This window comes from Bufo gargarizans, chromosome 1 (assembly GCF_014858855.1).
Source record: "Bufo gargarizans isolate SCDJY-AF-19 chromosome 1, ASM1485885v1, whole genome shotgun sequence".
In the NCBI taxonomy this organism is placed as follows: domain Eukaryota; kingdom Metazoa; phylum Chordata; class Amphibia; order Anura; family Bufonidae; genus Bufo; species Bufo gargarizans.
Window position 1 is genome coordinate 167,312,697 of NC_058080.1, and position 22,792 is coordinate 167,335,488.

The 22,792-nt window shown below is 43.0% G+C and overlaps 1 protein-coding gene across 3 annotated transcripts in view; it reads right to left on the bottom strand.

The window, feature by feature from the left end:
• The window catches only part of FNIP2 (folliculin interacting protein 2), a 57,496-nt gene that overhangs the window by 12,614 nt on the left and 22,090 nt on the right, over positions 1–22,792 (bottom strand). For 2 of the 3 annotated variants that reach the window (XM_044300036.1, XM_044300022.1), the window contains exons 3-14: positions 18,713–18,844; positions 15,189–15,289; positions 14,188–14,259; positions 13,011–13,111; positions 12,669–12,758; positions 11,461–11,532; positions 10,286–10,421; positions 9,418–9,619; positions 7,365–7,453; positions 6,742–6,888; positions 4,805–4,974; positions 716–1,937 (exon numbers count right to left, since the gene is read on the bottom strand). In XM_044300036.1, the coding sequence (XP_044155971.1) occupies positions 716–1,937; positions 4,805–4,974; positions 6,742–6,888; positions 7,365–7,453; positions 9,418–9,619; positions 10,286–10,421; positions 11,461–11,532; positions 12,669–12,758; positions 13,011–13,111; positions 14,188–14,259; positions 15,189–15,289; positions 18,713–18,844 (2,534 nt within the window). The remainder of the gene's footprint in view (positions 1–715; positions 1,938–4,804; positions 4,975–6,741; positions 6,889–7,364; positions 7,454–9,417; positions 9,620–10,285; positions 10,422–11,460; positions 11,533–12,668; positions 12,759–13,010; positions 13,112–14,187; positions 14,260–15,188; positions 15,290–18,712; positions 18,845–22,792) is intronic. The other variant, XM_044300028.1, reaches the window with a different exon arrangement.

Genomic DNA, 22,792 nt, shown 5'->3' on the forward strand with positions numbered 1-22,792 from the left:
CAAAGTGACCTGCAGTAAATTTTATTTAACAACCTTGTACACTTTTTTATGATAGCATTTTACTTATTCGGGGGTAGAAATTATTTTTCAATTGGTCTTTATTAAAAACGTTCAGCAGTCCCTGAGATAAAAGGGTTAGAAATATCTGTTTGTTTGCAAGCAGTGACTGTTTTCTATGAATCTTGTCATCTGATGGTTCATGTGGAGCTCTTATATCTGATCTCCTGACCTCATAAACGTTTATTTAAGCCATATTCTTATCAGTTTGATAAGAACTGAATTATAATTGTGTTTATGAGGTTAGGAGATCAGAGCTAAACATGAGCCTCATAGGATTCGTAGAAAACAAAGCCACAGATTACAGACTGTTTTTTTAATCCTTGTACCTCAGAAATGGCTGAACATTTTTAATAAAGACCAATTGAAAAAAATATATATTTTGGCCCAAAATTTTATAAATTCTTGTTCATAAAGAAATTCCCCTGAAGGTGAACATAGCCTTTAAAGGAATACTGCAGGGCTGCAACATGACCTAAACACCATTTAAGGATCTCAGACTTTGTACTAGGGTTAGCAGAATATCAGTTGTGCCTGGAGCTTATACATTGTGTGGGAGAGGAAAGCATCATGAGAAATGCCGATTTATCATATTATATACAGTATCACTGCAAGTACTCTCTAAAAGGAATCTCTCTTTACTTAATTTATGTCCTACCTAGGAATTGGAAGCTCTACTTCTGCATAGTCATTGTTGTGGTCCCAGTCTTCTGAATGGGTGCGATCTGTGTTCAGCTCCTCGTCACTGTGGCCCAGGGCACTGTCATAACTCTTGTTCCTTTGAAGGTTTCCCTCCAGCCTGCCTCCACTCGTTTTGAGTGGATCCCCACAGGGGATACTTCGAGAGGGCATCTGAGGAGGGTGGACTGTCAGGTCATTCTCACAAGTTCTTTTCTCCCTGTGATTATAGGCTACTGCACTAGACACAAAACATTTTTCTGATAATAGAGAATTACAGGGAAGAGATTCTGCTGTATTAGTTTCAATATTGTTGCCCTCCACAAAATACTCGTCAAATAAACTGGAACCTCCTTCACAAGAGGGGATCCGTGAAAGCATTTTCCTCCTTCGGTGAGCAGCACGGAAGTCATTTTTGGACTCACTTGACTGTTCAGGCTTTACGTTGTTATCTACTTCATTCCTGGAGGTCTCCAGGTCAGAGTCAGAAGATGGGGAACATCCCATTCTGAAGGTTACTTTCCCTGGAGGAGGAGAATTATCCTCTTTAAGGTCTGAACGAAGTACTTCCTTTGCCCATTCGGACAGTTGCACTGGAGAGCTAGCTTTTTTGTCATATTTGCCAGCAGAGTGGTGGCCTTTAACATGGGATGTAAGATAATCCGAGGTAAACATGTCTTCAGCTTTGTAAGCTGGTGTTCTCGTGACTGAAACCAAAGTCTCTACTTTGGCTTCTTTCACCAATGTTACACTTTCTTTACAAGAACTTTCATTATGTAAAATAGCTCCATTGCTAGTAGGAGGTGCAACAGTTCTCTGGGTCAACTGAAAGTAGCCATCACTTTTATTTTCTGCAGTCACTGTAATTTCAGAAGGCTCAAGTCCATTTTGAGGTGATCTAACACCCAAGCTAGAGGGCAGAGAAGGAGACAACAGGGCAGACTCATTGTTCAGTGTTATGACCACATATTCAGAGTCTTCTACCTCCCCCTTCTCAAGTGAAGTTGTCACATTACTTCCCTGTACAATCTGCTCCCCTTTCTTCAAGACTCTGCTGTGAACCAGATGGTTCTCCTGAAGTTCAGAGCAACGGATGAAATAGGTAAGGACATACAAAATGCGCTGGACCAAGTCTTTACGTTTTCCTACAACAACAGTTCGAGTCATTCTGACAGGAGACCCTATAGCTCCATAGAGATCACCTATAGGAGTGAGAAAAGAAAAAGGGTTCATAAGAATCTTAATTTGAAAGCAATTAGGCTCTGGAATCCACAACACTGACATACAGTGCTTTGAAAATATATTCATAACCCTTGGACTTTTCCAAATGTTTTCATGTTACACCCACAAACTTAAATGTACTTTATTGAGATTGTATGTGACAGACCAATACAAATAAGGCTACTTTCACACATGACAAAGTACTGCATGTGCGACTTTTTAGTCCGGTGGCCTTTCGCCGGAGCTCTGCCCCCGTCCCCAGTATAGTCAATGGGAACGGAGCAGCGGTCCAGCGAAATAGCGGCAGGACAGATCCGACAGGGTGAACAGCCTGTTGGATCCGTCCTGCCGCTAGTGTGAAAGTACCCTTAGCAAGTATGTGTGAAGTGAAAAGAAAATAATGCATGGTTTTTAAAAATTTTCATAAATATCTGGAAAGTGTAGCGTGCATTTGTATTCACTCCCCTTAGTTAATACTTTGTAGGACCACCGTTTGCTGCAATTGAGATATAGGTCTCTACCAGCTTTGCTCATCTAAAAGGCTGACATTTTTGCCCATTCTTCTTTGCAAAATAGTTCAAGCTCAGCCAGATTGGATGGAGAACATCTGCAAACAGCAATTTTCCAGTCTTCGACAGATTCTCAAAGAATCTGTACAGGGAAGACCTACAAGACAGACTGCGGTGTGGATATGGTAATATAACAGACTATATGTGCTTATTAACCACACCCAACACCTGCCCTTCTCTCTGTACTTCTGCTTTGCTCTGTTACTACACAAAACGGATATATTATCGCCTGTATGTAGGATGGTAATTCATGACTGCAAGAGCAGTGAGGAGAGCCGAGACAGTTCTTAAGCTCACTACTTTGAAGTCACCATCCAGCTTTGTTATTAGGTTGGGTTCTGTATGCTAATAGGGCAGTGGTCATTAGCACACCCCAGATAAAAAAAACTGCCATTATAAATAATGAAAGCTATTTTGCAATGCGATTATAATTAGTAATATTTAGGCATTTTCAGTAATATCATTTTATTAATTACTGGAGTATCTCTTCAATACAGATTATGATAAAATATACAAAATACATTTAAAAGCAGTATGGCCCCTGACAGCACCAGTATTACAAAACTACATAAAGATCAGTGACCCTACTCTATCAGCTGGTGACCTGAAGGATGTTCTAGAGACTTAAATAGATAAGACGTTTATCCCCTACTGTCAGATTTACAGCAGCCTCACGTGGGTGCATTCACTTATCCGATAGTGTTTGGCTGGGGGTCACATTCTGGGTGAGGCTTTTTTAAATGTTAAAATGTATATTAAAAGGGGATACATAATGCTTAATCTCTTGATATACATGTACACACTAAGTAGATATACCTACTCCTACAAGAACGGGGCTCCCCTGTATGAAAATTAAGCACGTAGCATTGGGGGTGCAGCCAAACCTTGGGGGGAGGGAGAATGTTTCTCACGCAGCTGTGTGAAAGTTATAGAGAAGAACAGCATTATCGGGGAAAAGGGGATCCTATGGACATAAACAACTCATCAGCTTAAGGGGTCAGAGTAGAATGCCAAGAATCATTCTGGTGCCCCAACTAAAGTCCCACAATGCAAAACTCCTGGTTCCTTAGTGCAGATGGGCTATAACAGCAGACGATCAGTTTGAGTGCCATTGCCATCTAAGGGAACCAGAAAGGCAAGATTCCAGTGGGAAAAGAGCGCAAACTTTTAAGACCAAGCAGTGAAAGAACATCACCTGTTCAGAGGAGTTCAGATTTTGGTTGCTTATTGGAGAATGAGATTTTGGCTGAATTGATAAACCTTTCCGGTCAACAGTGCAGGATGGTGGAGGTGGACTAACAACGTGGGGAAGGTTTTCTTCCCAAACCCTGAGTCCTCCGATACCTGTAGCTGGATGTTTGGACAGTAGGGCTTACCTAAACATTGTGCCCGACTAAATTCATCCTTACATGACAGATGTGTACCCTACAGCAGACGGACACCTTCAACAGGACAATGCACCAAGCCAAAATGTCCGAATAGTCATGGATTGGTTCCAGGACATGAAGAGAAGTTTCCATGGTTCCCTATAATTCACAGTTCTTAGATCTCAATCCTATAGAGCATCTCTGGCACAGATGTACTGACATGCACAATTCAGTCTATCTAATCTATGGCAACTGCAAAAAGCTATCCTGTCCTCATGGGTCTATACCAGTGTGCCTCCAGCTGTTGCAAAACTACAACTCCCAGCATGTCTGCACAGCCAAAGGCTGTCCAGGCATGCTGGGAGTTGTAGTTTTGCAACAGCTGGAGGCACACTGGTCTATACCATAATGAATTCCTGAAGCTCTGAACACCAAAGAGGGGTTTCAACACGCTAGTAATAAAGTGGCCCTTCAGTGTCTATCTCATACACAAATGTATGACCTAATATGTGCACGTGATGTGAACAAGGCCTAAAGGATATACAGGATCAGCATTTGTAACATAGCCCAAAGCCTACACAATTCCACTGTCATGAAAAGTAGAAGATGGCATAAAATCTATCCAGAGATCCATGGGAACTTACTAGACTCCTATTTGCTAGGTTGAGTAAAGAGCTGACAGCACAAGAGAACAGATAAATCAGAGGTTAATCAATTAAAATACGTCCATAAACTACTCAAGAGAGAAAAATGATTCACCAATATGGAGAGAGAATGCTTATTATGTACTGAGCAGAAGGGAAACTACAGTATCTTCCAAGGGGTTACCCCACGAACAGCATTTATAATATATAGCCGTGTGATCGCTGGGGGTCCAACAGACATTATAATGAAGGCATGACAAATACTCACCAAGCTGAGCCCACAGGGGGTTATATGGGTGAGATTTGGCCAGCAGACTGACTGACTGAGAAGTGTGCTTTTCACAAAAAGACCTTATTGGAGGATGGTCATTTGGCATCACTGTTGGAACCCAAGCCAGATGGTAAGTCAGAACAGCAGTGATTAATGCTGCAAAGAACCTGAAAAACACATGCAAAGTGCAGAGGTTTATGAAAATGCTAAATGAATATAGGTACAAAAAAATAAAAATAAAGAGTGAGTGAAAAGTATTAGCCATAGAGGGATTTTCTGACATATCAGTATCTGATCGGTGGGGGTTTGACACCTGGGACTCCCGCCGATCAGCTGTTTGAGAAGGCACCTGTGAGCGCCACGGCCTTCTGACAGCTTACCCTAAGCCAGTGACGTCATGTTCATTGGTCACATATAGGGATCAGCGAATCGACTTCGGATAAAACATCCGAAGTCGATTCGCATAAAACTTTGTTAGAATACTGTACGGAGCGAGTGCTCCGTACTGTATTAGAATGTATTGGCTGCGGTTATTACTTTTATTGGCTACAGTATTTGCTAGAGTTATTACTTTGCAAAGTAATGTCTCCTTTATTTAAGCACACTGTACCCACCATCTGTACACAAACTGTTAGGCCTCTTTCACAAGAGCGTCTAATTTTTGGCCCGGATAAAAGGGCGGGTGTGTTGCGGGAAAATGCGCAATATTTCCGCGCGAGTGCAAAACATTGTCATGCGTTTTGCACTCGCGTGAGAAAAATCGCGCATGTTTGGTACCCGAACTTCTTCACAGAAGTTTGGGATCGGTGTTCTGTAGATTGTATTAATTTTCCCTTATAACAATGGTTATAAGGGAAAATAATAGCATTCTGAATACAGAATGCATAGTAAAACAGCGCTGGAGGGGTTAAAAAAAAAAAAAAAAAAAAAAAAAAAAAAAAAAAAGTAACTCACCTTAGTCCACTTGATCGCGAAGCCCGGCATCTCCTTGTGTCTCCTTTGTTGAATAGGACCTGTGTTGAGCATTAAATACAGGTAAAGGACCTTTGATGACGTCACTCCGGTCATCACATGGTCTTTTACCATGGTAAAAGATCATGTAACGTACCATGTGATGACCGGAGTGACGTCATCAAAGGTCCTTTACCTGTATTTAATGCTCACCACAGGTCCTATTCAATAAAGGAGACACAAGGAGATGCCGGGCTTCGCGATCAAATGGACTAAGGTGAGTTACATTTTTTTTTTTTTTTTTTTTTTTTAACCCCTCCAGCGCTGTTTTACTATGCATTCTGTATTCAGAATGCTATTATTTTCCGTTATAACCATGTTATAAGGGTATAATAATAATGATCGGGTCTCCATCCCGATCGTCTCCTAGCAACCGTGCGTGAAAAATCGCACCGCATCCGCACTTGCTTGCGGATGCTATGCGATTTTCACGCTTCCCATTCACTTCTATGGGGCCTGCGTCGCGTGAAAATCGGACAATATAGAGCATGCTGCGATTTTCACTCAACGCATAAGTGATGCATGAAAATCACCGCTCATGTGAACAGCCCCACAGAAATGAACGGGTCTGGATTCAGTGCGGGTGCAATACATTCAACTCACGCATCGCATCCGCACGGAATACTCGCCCGTGTGAAAGGGGCCTTAGAAGTTTAGCATAGGTGCAGTGATTTGTCACATAACCCTCCATCAGCAGCCATTTTTACGGACAGAATCTCGTTAACAGCACACACAAAAAAAAAAAAAAAAAAAAAAAAAAAAAAAAAACTACGCAACCAGAGGGCATACCTTATGAGACCTAAAAGGCACAGGATTTCCACAAAGGCTAGATTAGTAAGTGGTATTTGTCACATCAGAAAGGATCTTGTAAGGTTACACACTGGGGATTTGGATTAAAACTGATGCAAATAGACTTTACTTACTGGTTCTTGTTAAGCTGCTCAATGAGATCGGTGAACTCCTTCAGGAAATGCTGGCAGAGCTGACTCTTCTCGGCAGTACTGGACATCATGGTAAGCCATACTGGCTCAGCGATGCGAGGAGCGCAGTACAAGCTCCAGATGGTTTCCCTGTAACATATGAAACATTGCATATATCCACAACAGAATATGATATCAGTGATATTTGAGATCCTGTCTACATAAAAGATAATGAAAGGGAGTTCTGCAAGTGTTTCATATTTTTAGTTATGATAACTGTTACAATACCTTGCTTGCAGTCAGTGAATGAGAACATCCTAGCTTATATCCAGTGGTTAAAAGCCATAATTATGTCTAAGTTCAGGGTTTCTTACAGGAGAGAACACTGTTCCCATTCACTGTCAGTAAGCAGAGATTTTTGAAATATTTGAAAAGTAAAAAAAATAAAATAAAATATAATAATAATAATAATATTATTCATAAGCTTAAACTGACAGCATTTTTACTTAAGACAGGAATTTTGTAGCTTGTAATTATTTTAACTATAAATCAATTGAAACAACTGCATCTAAAAGATATGATGTTGGATTTGCTGTAAAAACTATTTAGAATCAATCATTCCCTACCTAAACTGGCCCAGAGCCTCCATGACCTGACTGAGGTAAACCTGCACCCGTTGGCTCGATTCTGTAATTTTCCTGCAGGAGATCATTGCCTGAAAATGGAAAGCAAATTATATAATAAGGTCCGTTCGAATACACTAGTATCACTTTTAGGAGAAGCCATTTCAAGAAGACATGTGAAAAGAATGTACTACAAGCACGAGAGTAAGAAGAACAGACTACAATTTGCATCATAGAAACGCACAGCAGATGGCAGCCAAGAGCAAGCATCAAGCAGGCAACAGCCTGCTTCACTTCCATATACACTTGTCCTTCAAGTTACAATATTGATTGGTTTCCTGCAGACCATTGGAAGTTTAAAAGATTGCAACACGAGTCCATCACTCTATGGAAAACTAGTAAGTGGTTCCAAGGTCCCAAGTGTCATTCCTAAATAAGAGAAAATGAAGACATTCCACTTGTGAGACGTTATCTCCGATACACAGCATAAACGATAATGAGTAGATTGGTGGGGGTCCTACCGCTGGGAACCCTGCTGATCACAAGAACAGGGATCCCATACCCTTTGGGGCCCCCAAAATTAAAAGGAGCACTGCCACTCCTTCTGCTCAATTTCTATGGGAGTTCTGGAGAGAGCAGAGTACAGCACTTCCCAGATCTCCCACAGAAATTAATGGCGCGTCAAAGTACATGTCTGACCGGCCACTACATTCATTTCAGGAGGGGCCTCAGCGGTAGGAGGACTCCCACCGATCTAATATTTTGTGTAGAGGGGATACTTTCTCACAACCAGAATACCCATTTAAGACAAATAAGCAGATAGCCAAGATAGATAAACAGGAACAGACATTTGGAGTTGTAAAATCACTTACTATGGTGAGGAAGGGGGCTTCTTCTGGGGTTCTGGGGCCTAAACACACATCCCAGAAAAATGACATGAAGCCCACTTCATCTGGTTCTTAGGTTCCACTCATCGTTGCACAGGTAAAGACCAGTACAGAACATATAGTACTGCCCTGTACTGTAGAGAGGAGCTACTAGACATTCAAAGTGGGTGTTCTACCAGAGAAATGGTCATGTTGATGGCGCAGGAAAGATCAATGTATTCTAAACATATTTTATTGTGAGGCCATTGTATGTTTTGGGACCACTGTACCTACATCCATTTCCCAACTAGTAAAGAAAAGAAAATTTCGTAGGGTTTACGTGAATTACAAAACTTAATTTAAACGACTTGGCATAATGATTGTATTCTGTTCCAACGTATACTTCTACTGGTTTGTGCCATACTTCCTAAAGAGCAGTTTCCTCTAAATTGAATATTTGTTAGAGCATTTCGGTTCAGTTCTGTGTTGTCAGGTGTCTTGCTCATGTTGAGAATTCAAGAAGCCATGTTTCTTGTGCAAAGTCACATCAACATGAAGACCCAAATGATCACTGCTGTGTAGGAGTTTCATCTAGGGTCAGTACTGCAGTTTTAAACAACATCCACGGAAATGAGTGGTCCACCATTGTCTTGCAGTGTTCTCCCTCCTGAAATATGATGTTAGTAGCAGCTCAAGGGTTGTCCAGATGGCCATTCTCATCTTAGAAATGCATGGCATATTTGCGGGATATGCCACAAATGTTTGATAGCTTTAGGTCCCATCTCCTAAAGCTAACTCCAAAAGGGCATCACCTGACCCTTGTTCTGCATGTTGCCACATCTTGATGGATAATGAATGGAGGTGGCTTCGCATGTGCATGGCTCACTCCATAAATTTCTGTGAGAGCAGGGTCAAACTGGCCCAGTAGAGTACCAGAAGCTCAAGCTTTGACACAATAATTAGCCTCTAATAAACCAGGGCCATTAAGGCCCAGTAGAAGCTAAAGCTGACCTTGGAGCCCATAACCAGGTGGACATATCATTTATGCAGCCTGTGAAAATGGACAGGTTCCTTGTAGAAAAAGAGGCCTAACATTTATGCCGTATCCTGTGAATACCTTTAAGGTCTTATTACAAATTACAAAAATGCCTATAGCCTAAACATTTAAAGTTTTAAAATGGTCACGTTACCTTCTCGATTGCAGATTTCAGCTTATTCATGTGAGACTCAAACAAAGGGAAATGTGAGAAAAAGAAATCTTGGAAGTTCCGTTGCGCTTCCTCCTCTTCAGACAAGGAGAAGATGACACTAATTGCAATCTTCTTTCGACCAATCGTTGCTGGGTTGGAAGTATAGCTTTCATCAGCCATACTAAAGGTCTCTTCTGTGGTCCTGTAAATATATGCTAGTTAGAGACTATACAGGATAGGATCATCCCAGCCACCTTGCATTATAATAAGCATTAAAGCAGGTGTAGATCCTACCTCTGGGACCCGCTCCTATCTCCAGAACGGAGCCTCCGAAGGGAAGGAGAGCCCACTGTGCATGGGGGGGGGGGGGGGGGGAAATCACCCACAATTCATCTTTATGGTGTTTTCGAAAATAGCCGAGCACTAGCTCGGCCATTTACGGCAATCTTATAGTGGTGAATGGAAAGGTGGCCCTGCATGAGTGGCATGCTCCATTCATTGGTATGGGAGTTCAGAATACAGTCCCATAGAAGTGCATGGACATCACACCGCGCATTCATGGCCACCTCTCTATTCACCACTATAGGACTGCCGGAAAGAGCTGAGCCAATGGCTATTTTAAGACCTGCTCTAACAGCTGTTCTACCTTCAATTTAGAGGGAGGGGGCCCATTCTTGAGAGAGAACAGAGTCACAGAGGTGGGACCTACACCTATCTGATATGGATATGCCACCAATGTCTGAGATGGGAATATTCTTTTAAAACAACTGTTTCTACTGAAGCTGCAAAATGTACCATACTTAACCCTTTAACAGTCAAAATTACAAATATACAAACAGGAATAAAGGGGGGGGGGGAGAGTCCTCACCATCGTGGCACAACACCATTCTCTAAACTGGTAGTTTGACTCCTCAGCCAACGGCGCTGATAGCTGCTAGCACAGTTACTTGAGAATGAGGTACTTGGCGAAGGGAGAGGGGTTATCAGAAGGCTGCTCAAAGATGCTGCAAAAAACAAAAAAAAAACATGTAACCAAACATATGAAGAGACGTCCACAGGTCGTTCAAGTTTTGTCAAACTATAGGAACTTACTCATACAAATCATACCTTGGTGTTTACATCTTCACACACAAACGTGCTCATAGAAAACACTGCTTATTTGGATACAAGTACATATAAAATGAAAAATACAGGTATAGTGTAAACTAGAGCATCCTGATATACCTAGGGCATGAGAATAAATGTGTTAGAGGCTTTAGAGAAACCTCTAGGTCTGTGATAAATATTTGGTGGAGTTGACCAGCAGTTGGTCTACTGATCATAATAATAGGGGACATTTATTAAGACCAGAGTTTTACATGCCAGCCTTAATCTATCCCCAGACGTGGCACATCTGTGCACTAGAAATGGAATCGATGCCAGCTGGAGAGCCAGTTTTCTGGTATTGACCATAACAAAATATGACCAGCCCCTGCTCCATCCACCAGAAGTAATATCTCACTGATGGGGTCCATTCACACATCCGTAGAACGGACCCCTTTACTATCTATGGAGCAGGAATGGATGCGGACAGCACACAATGTGCTATCCGCATTTCAGGAGCGCGCCCCCGATCTTCCGGTCCGCGGCTCTGGAAAAAAAATAGAACATGTCCTATTCTTGTCCGCAATTCTATGGGGTGGGCCGGCCGGGTACGGACGTGTGAATCTGACCACTTCTGTTTCGATGCTTAATGGGCTTTCTATCTGGTTCCTCTTGACACAGGAAGTGTGACCAGTCAGCCAACTGGTAGCTGAGGTGGGTCTCCACTTTGGCCAGCTATTAGCTAAGCAGTCACATTCTCATGTTCTGAGGGACCAGGAAACAACTGGCAGAGAACTGTTGAGTGATTGAATGGGCGCGGTGGTACTTTCCTTTACTGGGCAGACAATCCTTTAGTAAAAGAAAAGATACTCTAAACACTATGGGTGGGTAACGTCTTGAGGTGAGGAAGAGACCAGCATTTTAATGCACAATGACTCAATTTTTATCTAAAGTGGGTACCTGATCGAGCAATGCCGCTATCCTTGTCTTCATTCTGCCCCCTGCTTGGCATATCCACCGGTGTGCTGTGGGCTGGATAACAGAGCACACATTTCATGAGAAGTGGACTCAGAACAGACATTCACTACAGGCACCACAGGAAAATAGAAGATTAGAGCGTAGGCCTATCAGTGGCAAGTAAAAGGTCAGTTATCAAGGTTAGTACCTCCACCAATCCTCATGCAATTTAAGAAAGAAAATTACATACAAGTCCATGACAGATCAACACACTTTGTGAGAAAGGACGGTCGACTCATCTCATAACGATAACCACTTTAACACCAATCTTAATACTCTCCTCTCCCAGAAAAGCAACTATTAATCTGACATACAGGTGTGATATTATATACATAGGGATGACAGAATAAGAGCCAAGTAGACCGCACTTTATCACAAGAATAATACAATTTTGTGCCTCTATTACCAGATCTCAAGATGGAAGAGAAAATTAGCCAATACATGCAATAAGTAGAGAAAACCCAAGCTGATAAACTTCTGTTTTAGAATTACCAAAAGGGCGTTTGCAGTAAAATACAGAAACCGGAAATCATTTCAGAATTACAAGGGTTCATGTTATCATACCATTAATGGGGGGACATTTAGCAAGACTGGCATTCCCATACGCTAGTCCCGATTCCCTGTATGCTGCAGTAAGATGCGCCCAATTTATTAACAGGCAGATACCGCTTAATAAATTAGTCTCCTCTCTGCACCAGAAACTCAATTCTACTCCAGCCTTTGAGCTGTAAAACTTATGCCAGAAAGGTGCGCAAGTTATAGTAAATCTGGCCGCAGTGATAGGCCCCACCTCACTTTTCTAAGGTGGCGAGAAGCTGAAAAGTTACAAATAAGGAGTCTTGCAACTTTTTAGCGCCACCATAGTGGTGTTAACCTTTTGATAAATGCTCCCCAATGTGTTTCTTGAACTAGTAGGTGGACGCGGTATAAGAACTACACATGCACTTTTTATAGCAGTTTTTTTTCCCTAAAGCCAGAAGTGGATTCTCCGACCTGCATCTCAAACTACAGCTGCATGTGTAATTGTAGCCTAAATCAATGATAAGAACATGGACCCGGTGTAATTAGGAGCTGGACCATTGATTCTCTAAATCATACAATCACACAGGGCTTTTGTGTGGCTTTCGTGGTATTTTGCATTCCACACAAACCTGCAAAGAAAGAGGCACTCCGGATGAGCCGGAGGGGGCGTGCTTCAAACATGGCAGGCAGCAGTTTGCTGCCACACATCTGTAAAATACCTAAAACAGGAAGTGGAAGCAAAATGAAAAAAAATAAAAATAAAAGTAAGCCACACACTATAAAACAGGAGAACACAAAAACGAAATGATGGGAAGTAAAGGCAAGTGGGTTATATTAATGTATCTCAATTCAAATGGTATTAAAGAGGTTGTCCGTCCATATAGACCTCACTGTGTGCGCGCGTGTGTGTACGAGAGCCGACATCACCAGGGGCACCAGCAGTCAGACTCATGGCAATAACCGGGACATACCTAAATTGGATCCATTCTGGGATAACCCTTGTCCAGTGTGGCTCACACCAAGCCTGGCTCCTGTGCCCTCATGACTGATGTTCTCCATGCTATCCTGTAAACTTCAGCAACAGAAAAAGAAGAAGGTCAATAAAAATTTATCATGTGAGAGGTTTAGGACAGTAAACACCAGACCACCATGTAGCCAAGTAAAATACCTTTTACAACATGATATAAAGTTATTGCAAGACAAACATAGAAACATCCATGAGGAGTTATATGTAGAAGATCTAATTTGCATACAATGCATCCCATTGAAGTTGCATGACCTCAGAAGTCTGAAGATGGCACAGAACACGGAACAGCGCCTATGCCCCCTCCATCTTCGTATCGCAGGAAGTCCTGGCTCACCGAGGCCATCCTCAGATTTTATTTTTAAAAAAATATACAAATCTTCAAAATGACTCCATAGGTTCAGCTAATTCTTCCAACGATAAGAAGGATTCATGCCTACATTCTGGACGTATGACAATAACATCACCATTTTACAACTGGGTCCAGCATGATCCTGAGAGGATGTTCATCCATGAACGTTCAGATAATACATTTGGATTGTTCATCATTTTGTAGGTTTTTTCCATAGCCTAACATGGTCTGCCTCTAGTTACAGTAAGCTGGAATATCTTAGATCTGTTAGAAGCTCTTACTGATGGTAGGTACTAGTGTCCAGATCCCCACCAGCTATAATGAAGAGGCTCCAGCACATTACAGAGCATTGTGGTGCCACAAGTCATGTTCAGGAGAAGCTATAGAGATTTACATTACAATGGACTGCCACCGATGAAACACGTTTCATATGACTGGAGGTACAGTCATATTGTTAATATGATTAGAAAAGTTAAAGGGGTTGTCCAGGATTAGAAAAACCATAGCTGCTTTCTTCCAAAAACGTCCGCACACCTGTCCATGGGTTGTGTCTGGTATCACAGTTCAGTTCCATTGGAGTCAATAGGGGAAGAACGGCAATACTGCACATAACCTGTGGACAGGGGTGGTGCTGGTTCTGGATGAAAGCAGCTATGTTTTCCCGGTCCTGGGCATCCCGCTTAACGCCCATTTCATATTGGGCATGATAGATCGATCACAAATGCAGACATTGCAGATTTCATGAAGAGGAGGTGAAACAAGATATTCTTACGTGCTGGTGCTGCCGCTGAAACCTCCGACTGTAGCCGAAAAGACTTTACTAACCATAAGCTGAGGAGGACACCTGAAAGGAAGGCAAAATCAATCAGTATGTCTCCATACCAAGTGCGCTGCACGGAAAGAAAACCATCTAAATCTGCTGCTGTTTGGCTGTGCTGGTGAACAGGCTGCCTAAACAGTTCTTACAACAGGGCAGAACAATCTAAAAACTGACTTTAGATTGCATTACCATACAATATACTCTCTCACTGGGTGACACAAAAGTATAAAGTCATAGAAAACATTTACTGGCCAGGAGTGATTTTATGGTACTAGAGCCTGAATTCCACTGCAAATTGCATCAAAAAGGCGAGCAATTTTAGACAATTTTTACACTTCATTTTGGTAACAATAACTTGGCAGTAGCAGGACATATCCGTGTTTGGCTGACCGCCATATGCACAGACTCCCTATAAATACACATGTCTGGACCACCACTTGCCTCGGAGGAGACCAAGAGATTGGACAGATGATAACCACTATACACCAGTACACAATGATGACATTCTTCCAAGTAACCTATCTGCATTCCAGTAGTCCGTGCTCATGTCTTATATAACAAGTTTCATTCCCATATTCCTAGTTAGTAGATTACGTCTATATTATGGGGCTGTACCTTTTTCCGTCACAACCCCAGCACCACATAACCTACATTTCCAGTATTACTTTCCTGATGGGAGTGGTAGTTGTGGTGCCCTGGAAACAAGAGCAACAAAATATTTGCTAATGACTTCCTCATTGACTCACTGACTGTACTCCAGCTTCAGATGCGAATCCTTGTGATGCTAACCTCCCTCCTTCTTTAATACCTTGCAGCAATACGTACGCAATTACATTTTCCTGGAATAGCACAGACAAGCTAGAAGAATCAGAGAAATGGAAGGAGATGCACGTTCTATCATGCAGATATGTAGAGCACTCCAATTTAATGCAGGATATTCCTTGAAAACGTACCGGATTAGGTGAATCTTTAAGGTGGAACCTTTGTAACTCATTGCCACAGAACCAAACATCATCTCCCCCAGCATGTTCACGTCCGAGGCTGGCTTGGTGTACTGTAAAAAAAATATAATAGTCATAGACAACACCCATAAAGAATCATTTCTCTCATATGGCTACATGTTCTAGTTATAGAACATGCCACCGGGTTTCTACGGTTTTAGACAGCAGACACTCGCTGCTAATCTCTGTAATTGAAGAGAACGCCGATCACTGACATTAAACCCCTTAGATGCTGTGGTCAATTGTGACCACGGCAACGGAGAGGCCTTTCCCCAGGAGCGCCGAGATCGGAGGAGCTGTTCGTTGTGGTAGTGTTGAGCCTTCTAAAGGATACAATGGTAATTCACTGCAGGCTATGGAACAAGCAATCTAATAATTGCATGTTCAAGTGCCCTAGAGGGGGACTTAAAAGAAGTATAAAAAAATAAATAAAAAACACCCACTTTACTCATAGTACAAACAAGCAATAAAAAATATAAAAGATCATTTGCATGTCCTAAACGTCCATACTATGAAAAATAAACATGTATCCTGTACGGTAAATGCTGTAAAGTGTGTGTGTCGGGGAATCAAAATGGTGGATTTCTGTTTGTCATAACTGCTTGAAAGATAGGAAAAACCTGACTAAGTCATTTTGCATTTCGGTAGAAACACAAACAAGTCATTAAAACTGAGCAATACACACGTGTTTCAGTGTAAGGATCGAGTCATTGTATCTAGAGGAATGCTTCACCGCGTGGATTATTGTACCTTGGGTGTTCCCTCGCATGTAGGATCAGAAGATCAGAATGGGTGTTGGAGGTTTGTGCAGTGACTCAGACTATCATGAGACCTGGACACGGTATTTACTAGTCAGTGTATTCCAGGCCATCGTCAAAGGCTCTGCTCACACTAATGTTTGACTTCTCCACGGACACATTTGGAGGTAACAGATTATACATGACATTTACAAAGGATAAATGACAGTTCCCATTTTATTTGGTTGACCTCAGATTTCTTAACCTGGGTAGAATAGTGTAACAAATAAAGCAAAAAAAAAGTGATATCCGGGGGCAATCCTCTAAATCAATCAGAAAAACTCCATCTAAATTACTGAGGCTGTCACAGGGGTTGTACCACCAAAGGAACGCATCCCCCATCCACAGGAGGATCTGACCATTAGAACCCCCTGCAAAAAAAACACAAGAATGAAATGCCGGAGTCCACGGAGCAGCCGCCAATCCATTCAACTCTAGTCCCATAGAGTTGAATGGAGCGGCAGAAGCATACATGACTGCTGATTCACTCCAGCACCTCAAACAAGTGATTGGTGGGGGTCCAAGCAGTCGCCGCCACCCCCCCCCCCCCATCCCCCCCATTGATTGGATACATAACCTCTACCTTGTGGATAAGTTGTTATGGTGGAACAACCCCTTGAAGGAGCTTTATTCAGTGGTTTTATGTAAAATAACTATGAAATAAAAAAATAAAAAATAAAAAGAAAGAGATAAAGCTACCACAAATATGCAAACACCACCTATACCCCATGTGACCATATCCTTAAAGGGTCATTGACTTTTGTTAAAAGGGTTGTCCGGGTTCAGAGCTCCATCAGTGCAGCAGACATCCCCGGGCTCACTGCTGGGGGGAAGCCTCCACCTAGCAGCCCTATGGAGAGCCCGGTTAGTCACTAAAACGCCAGAAAATGCCTTTGCCCTGCGCAATTTAGCGCAGGGCAAAGGAGAGTATCGGAGCATGAACCGAGTCAGGGGGGCTGCCTGGATGAAAATGGGGATATGTCCGGGTTCAGCTCTGAACCCGGACAACTCCTTTAAGTTTTACTAAAACTCTGACCCTTTAAACTGGAATTTTCAGAAAAATATATAGTGCTGTGCAGAAGTGTTAGGCAGATAAAATGCTGTGAAGTAAGAATGCTTTCAAAAGCGTTAATATTTATTTCTCAATTAGCGCCTGTTTCACTCTGCAGTTTTTAGATCTGGCAGGCTGTTCCAGCAGGGAGCATCCTGCCAGATCTCTCTGCATCCGGCATTGCCGGAAACTACCACATCGCTGCCTGGCCCCATTCATTATAATGGGGATCCAGCCGCAACCCGACAAACATGCAGAGAATCAGCCAGATGAAGACCTCTGCACACGGCGGTTTACGTCGGGCCAATTCTCGACATATTTGCCAGATTGCATCCAGCTCTCCGCCAGTCTCTATTATAGAGAATGGGGCCTGTGGGTTTCAGGTAATCTCTGGCAAACTGCCGAAACAGCCTGCCGAAATGGGAAACGCGAGTGTGAAACTAGCCTAACAAAATGCAAAGTGAAGGAACACCAGGGAGGCGTCTAAATGGCTCCGAATTTATTCTGCTGCAGTAGAACGACCTCAAAACAAAGTCAATGCTGGAGTCGTGGAAGTGATATGGCCTTGATCTCAACATCATAGAGTCTGTCTGGGATTACATGAGGAGACAGAAGGATCGAGCAAGCCTACATCCACAGAAGATCTGAGTAGTCCTCCAAGATGTTCCTCCTAGTGCCTTCAAAACCTGTGTACAAGTGTACCTAGAAGAATTGCTGCTGATTTGAAGGCAAAGGCTGGTCACACTAAATATTGATTTGATTTAGATTTCCCTTCTGTTCATTCACTTTGCATTTTGTTGATTGATAATAAACTATTAAACACTTTTACAGCATTCTTACTTTGCAGCATGTTTCCACACATCTGCCTAGAACACACTTTGCATATATAGCATGCTTCAAAGAAAAGTCCACTTTTTATATTTAGCCATTTTAAGCTACATTAAAGGGATTCTGTCACCTCGTTTTGGGTTATAGAGATGCAGACATGCACGGCTAGATCGCCGCTAGCATGTCCGCAATATACCGGTCCCATAGCCCTGTGTGCTTTTTATTTTGTTTAAAAAATGATTTTAGAGATATGTAAATGATTCTTGTAAGGAAGGAACTGCGCATGCGCAAGCTCGAGCATCGAGAGATTACGGCAAACTAACTGTGTCGAAAGGAGGAGATTCGGAGGACGCAGGCGGTGCTGGGCTCCTTCACAGGGGGCGCGGCTGGGCACCAGGAAGGTTCGTACAGCCCTTTGGACACATACCAGGCTCATTTACATATCTCTAAAATCATTTTTTAAACAAAATAAAAAGCACACAGCCCTATAGGACCGGTATATTGCGGACATGCTAGCGGCGATCTAGCCGTGCATGTCTGCAGCTCTATAACCGAAAACTAGGTGACAGAATCCCTTTAAGTCTACCATTGTATAATCGGAATTAGCCTTTACTTATCTTGTTCTGCTTTTTGCTTATCTGAAGTTGTATTCTCTGTTTAGGTAAAAAGCTACATTTGAGACATAATCTGCTGATCTCCAATAACCGGGGCACAGGGCATGGTGGCAGAACATGTGACAGTCACAGATTCACACAAAGATGTAAGCAAGTTTACTTATAAGCATCAAAACTGGTTCACACCTGGTACTTTGGCAGCTGCTCCCTGGCAGGCTGGGCACATCCTGATGCTGCATTTCGGGAGGAGATGGTACATGTCCCACTGCTGCTGGTCTGACAGGGTTTTGATCTGGCTGGAGCCTCTTCTCCGGATCTCTAGGTTTCGAGATGAAGTCATTTTTATTATACAATGTAATAGTTGTATTTCAGCATATGGGATCCCTTCCTGTAGTGCCCCCTCAGTCAGCCCCCCCACCCCTTACAGTATTAAGTATTCTACACTAAATTATCAAGCACCTGCTATAACAACCTGTAGGGCTAAAACCACCACCCGTACGAATGTCAATAGTTCAAAACCAAAAGTCGTCTTAGATTTAAACTATTGCTTCCTGTAAGGAGCCACTTCTTTACAATGGGATTACTGTCAGACAGTCCATAAACCCCCCCCCCCCCCCCCCCCACATAATCCTCATTTTATCTCCAGAAACACTTCATTCAAGTAGGATCTTTAAAGGGGTTGTGCCACTAATAACACATGCCCTATCCTGTGGAGAGCAGATAATTGCGGGGACCACCAGAAATCATGAGAATGGGGGTCCACAAGTGCTGCTGAACTGCCCTATAAGAATAGAGCGGTGGTCCGCATTCTCTTCTATAAAACTGCAGCGAGCACTGTACTTGTCAGCCCCATAGACGTGAATGGAGTAGAAGACGCACCTCTACATTCTCAAGTGGCAGTTTAGCAGCACTTGAGGACCCCTGTTCTCAGGATCGCTGGGGGTCCCAGTGGTTGCCCACCAGCAGTCAATCACTACTTCTCTACCCTGTGTTATAAGACAGTCTCTGCTGTGCACTCCTGGCCCCCGGCTGCGTGCTGAGACGACTCGGGGGTAAGTACCTTTACACTAAGGAGCACTCTCCGCTCAGTGGCAGCAGTACTGTACTTAACAGGGCTTCCCATTAGGGCCCATTCACACAACTGTATTTTCTTTCCACAATCATGCGGATCGGATGCAGACCCCTTCATTTCAATGTGCTGTCTACAGGTCTGTTCTGCGTCCCCGCAAATTAGATGTCCTATACCTGTCCATATTGCAGACAAGAATAGGCATTACTATGATAGGGCAGGATCAGCAAAATGCAGAACGCACACGGCCGGTATCCATGTCTTACGGTCTACAAAAACGGATACGGTTGTGTGAATGGATCCTTAAAGGAACACTTAGCATACGTTCACAAGTGACCGATCAGTTGCAGATTTGCCTCCATGGATTTTTGTGCGGCAAATCTGCAGCACTGTACGGTACCAGTATGCCTGCCGTTCCACTGACGCTACCCCAGTGGTCCTCGACTCCATAGCAGCAGAGATGAGGTTATGGACTACTCCATATGATCAATGCAGCCGGTCCTGGAAATCCCCTTTAAATTGCTGGGAGGCCTTAGCCAAGGGGATATGCATTTATTTGCCTGGGCATTTTCAGTTACCAATATGTTAGGTTTCCACAGCTTTTCCATCAATGTGAGGGGCGCGTCATGTGTCTGACCACTTATTAAATGTCTTACAACTGAAGGTGAGAATTTAATTCAAGCTTTAACATAAAAATGTGAAACCTGGATGTGGACAATTCTTTGAAGAATCACGAGGCACAGCGACAGTTTACATTGCTCTGCGGATTTGGTAGAAGGTTACCTTGTACACACACGCGCCGGGCTATCTGGTTGAGCCAATCTGTAATGTGACCATCACCAGGCTATTAGAATGTACATGCAGCAGTCATGTGCCCGACACAATGCAGGGGCAGGGAAAAACAAAACCATTAAACGCGTCCTCTCTGCGCAAAATACATTAACCCACTTCTGATATCCATCTGCAAACAGTCACATAACACTGTACATCTGCTGCCGGAACGACAGATGGAGGACACCATGGGCTGGTCATTTATAGACAGAAGTGATCAGAAGCAGAGCCGCTCTGTTCCATCGGCTGTGTCTAAACTGAGCTGCAATACCAGATACGGCCTATAGAGAAGTGGGGCGCTGTTTTAAAAAAAATCCCTTTTTTCCCCCCAGTCTTAACCACTTTATAGAGCTACATCAGCACAGGCATAAACTTATTTGGAAGCATATTTTAAGAAATTTCCTGTACACATTTATTTACCCCCCCCCCCCCCCCTTCATTAGCTGCACAGAATAGCGAAGAAGAGGTGTCAATTGATAGGGCAAAGACGAACCCCTCCATCTGCTATACTGACCCTGTGAACCTGCAGCCCACATACAATATCGCCTGTGTGCACATCTTCTGGTGGAGGTCTTAGTATCCGACTGGTCATAGATTGGAAGGGGGACATTGAGACAACCACAGACCATGGTCACATATACATGAAATCTCACCAGGTAGTCTGACTGTCTTTTAATAAAAAGAGTTGTCCCATGATTAATGTAAAACATGAATATCAGACATCATACAGTCCATGACAATCTCTAACAAAGCTAGAACCAGATCTCCACATTCACTGCTCTGCTAGATTATCCTCAGCCTGGCAGCCCATGGGGTGCGTCCTTTCTGCTGCGGCTCTCACTGTAACTGCCACAGCTTCTAACAGGCCCTTGTCATTGTGGAGGAAAGTCAGTGACAGCGAGGCATTACTATTAAACGGCCTGACCTATTTGTGCTCACAGGCAGATGATCAGCCAGACATTGCAGGAGAGGCCATTTGGCAGCAGTTCAGGCGATCATGTGATGCTCTCGGGCACGGTGCACACACCCGCATTAATCACTTAGGCGCTAGGTCACACAGCAGAATGTGAGGGGTGAGGAACTGAACACTGTCAGCTATGACATTACCAAGGAAAATACATCCACCATGAATGAGAAAATCAAAAACATCACAGAACCATTAACGAATACAGAATTCATTATCCTACTCAGAGGCTCGCGCCGCGGAATTTAGTTTTTTGATCATTCTGCCTCACTGCAATGGAAATCTGCTCATTGAGGATTTTCTGCTGGGCTTTTAATTACATAGGGTAGGGATGGGCAAACTGCAGCTCTCCAGCTGTTGCAAAACTACAACTCCCAGCATGCAAAGACTCATAGGGCATTCATACAGAACATTAATAACAGCAGTATAAAGCATGTGGGTGGGACAGAGCATTATCCCAATTTTCAGATCAGGCAGGAACTAGAGTTCAGAATACCCCCAGCCTTACCATAGGCATAGCTGCGGGAGGGGATGTCTCAACGGGACAGCTAATAGGATGGACATCGCCATTGCAGCTGCTGCAACCTTCCATGGCCACACATCTTCACCAAGCAGGACTGTATTAATAGGTGGCGCTCATTTAACTGAAAAGACGCCACATCATCTATGCTCCGGGTAATAGAAGGGGTCCAGAGCAAGACACATCCCTCTATGAAGCCCATTTGTCCCAACAGGGTGTATGAACAGGGACTGCCCAGTTGTCACATACACATTGAATATAACTGAGCCCTAATGCAGTACCGCCAAAAGGCATCCAAAAAGCAACAGTTAAAGAAAATAAAAAATAAAATACAAAAATTATAAAATAAATAAACATAAAATAACAACATGCTTGATCAATGTTCAGTGCTAAAATAAATAAATAGGAAAAATAAAAATTTCCATTGTCCCGTGGATTTTAGTCATGGGTTACACTGCGCCAAGTCTTGCAGGGGTATTCCCATCACTGACTGTTAGGACATATTGCTAGCATACACTTTAATATGGTCTTCCGTGGGGGGGGGTCTGACATCCATAAGACAAAAAACAGGGGTCACTGTATTTTATGCTGCATAGCTAGACATTTGGTCACCCACTACTTTAGGAAAGGGGCTGTGTTGAGGTCTCCTGCACGGCCGGACGGGTTGGGAAAGACGGCAAAAAGTGCCGTATCTCTTAGATAGCAATCGGATCTCCATCTGGAAGCTACAGAATATACTAATGCATTTGGCAGATTTACATGAGAAAAGTGGGGATAAAGGACTATTTGAGGTTTTTGGTGACATCTTGACATTAAAGTATTAGATGGAATATTGTTGGGAACCCCCCCCCCCCATGGAGGAGCATGGTCTACAATATCTAT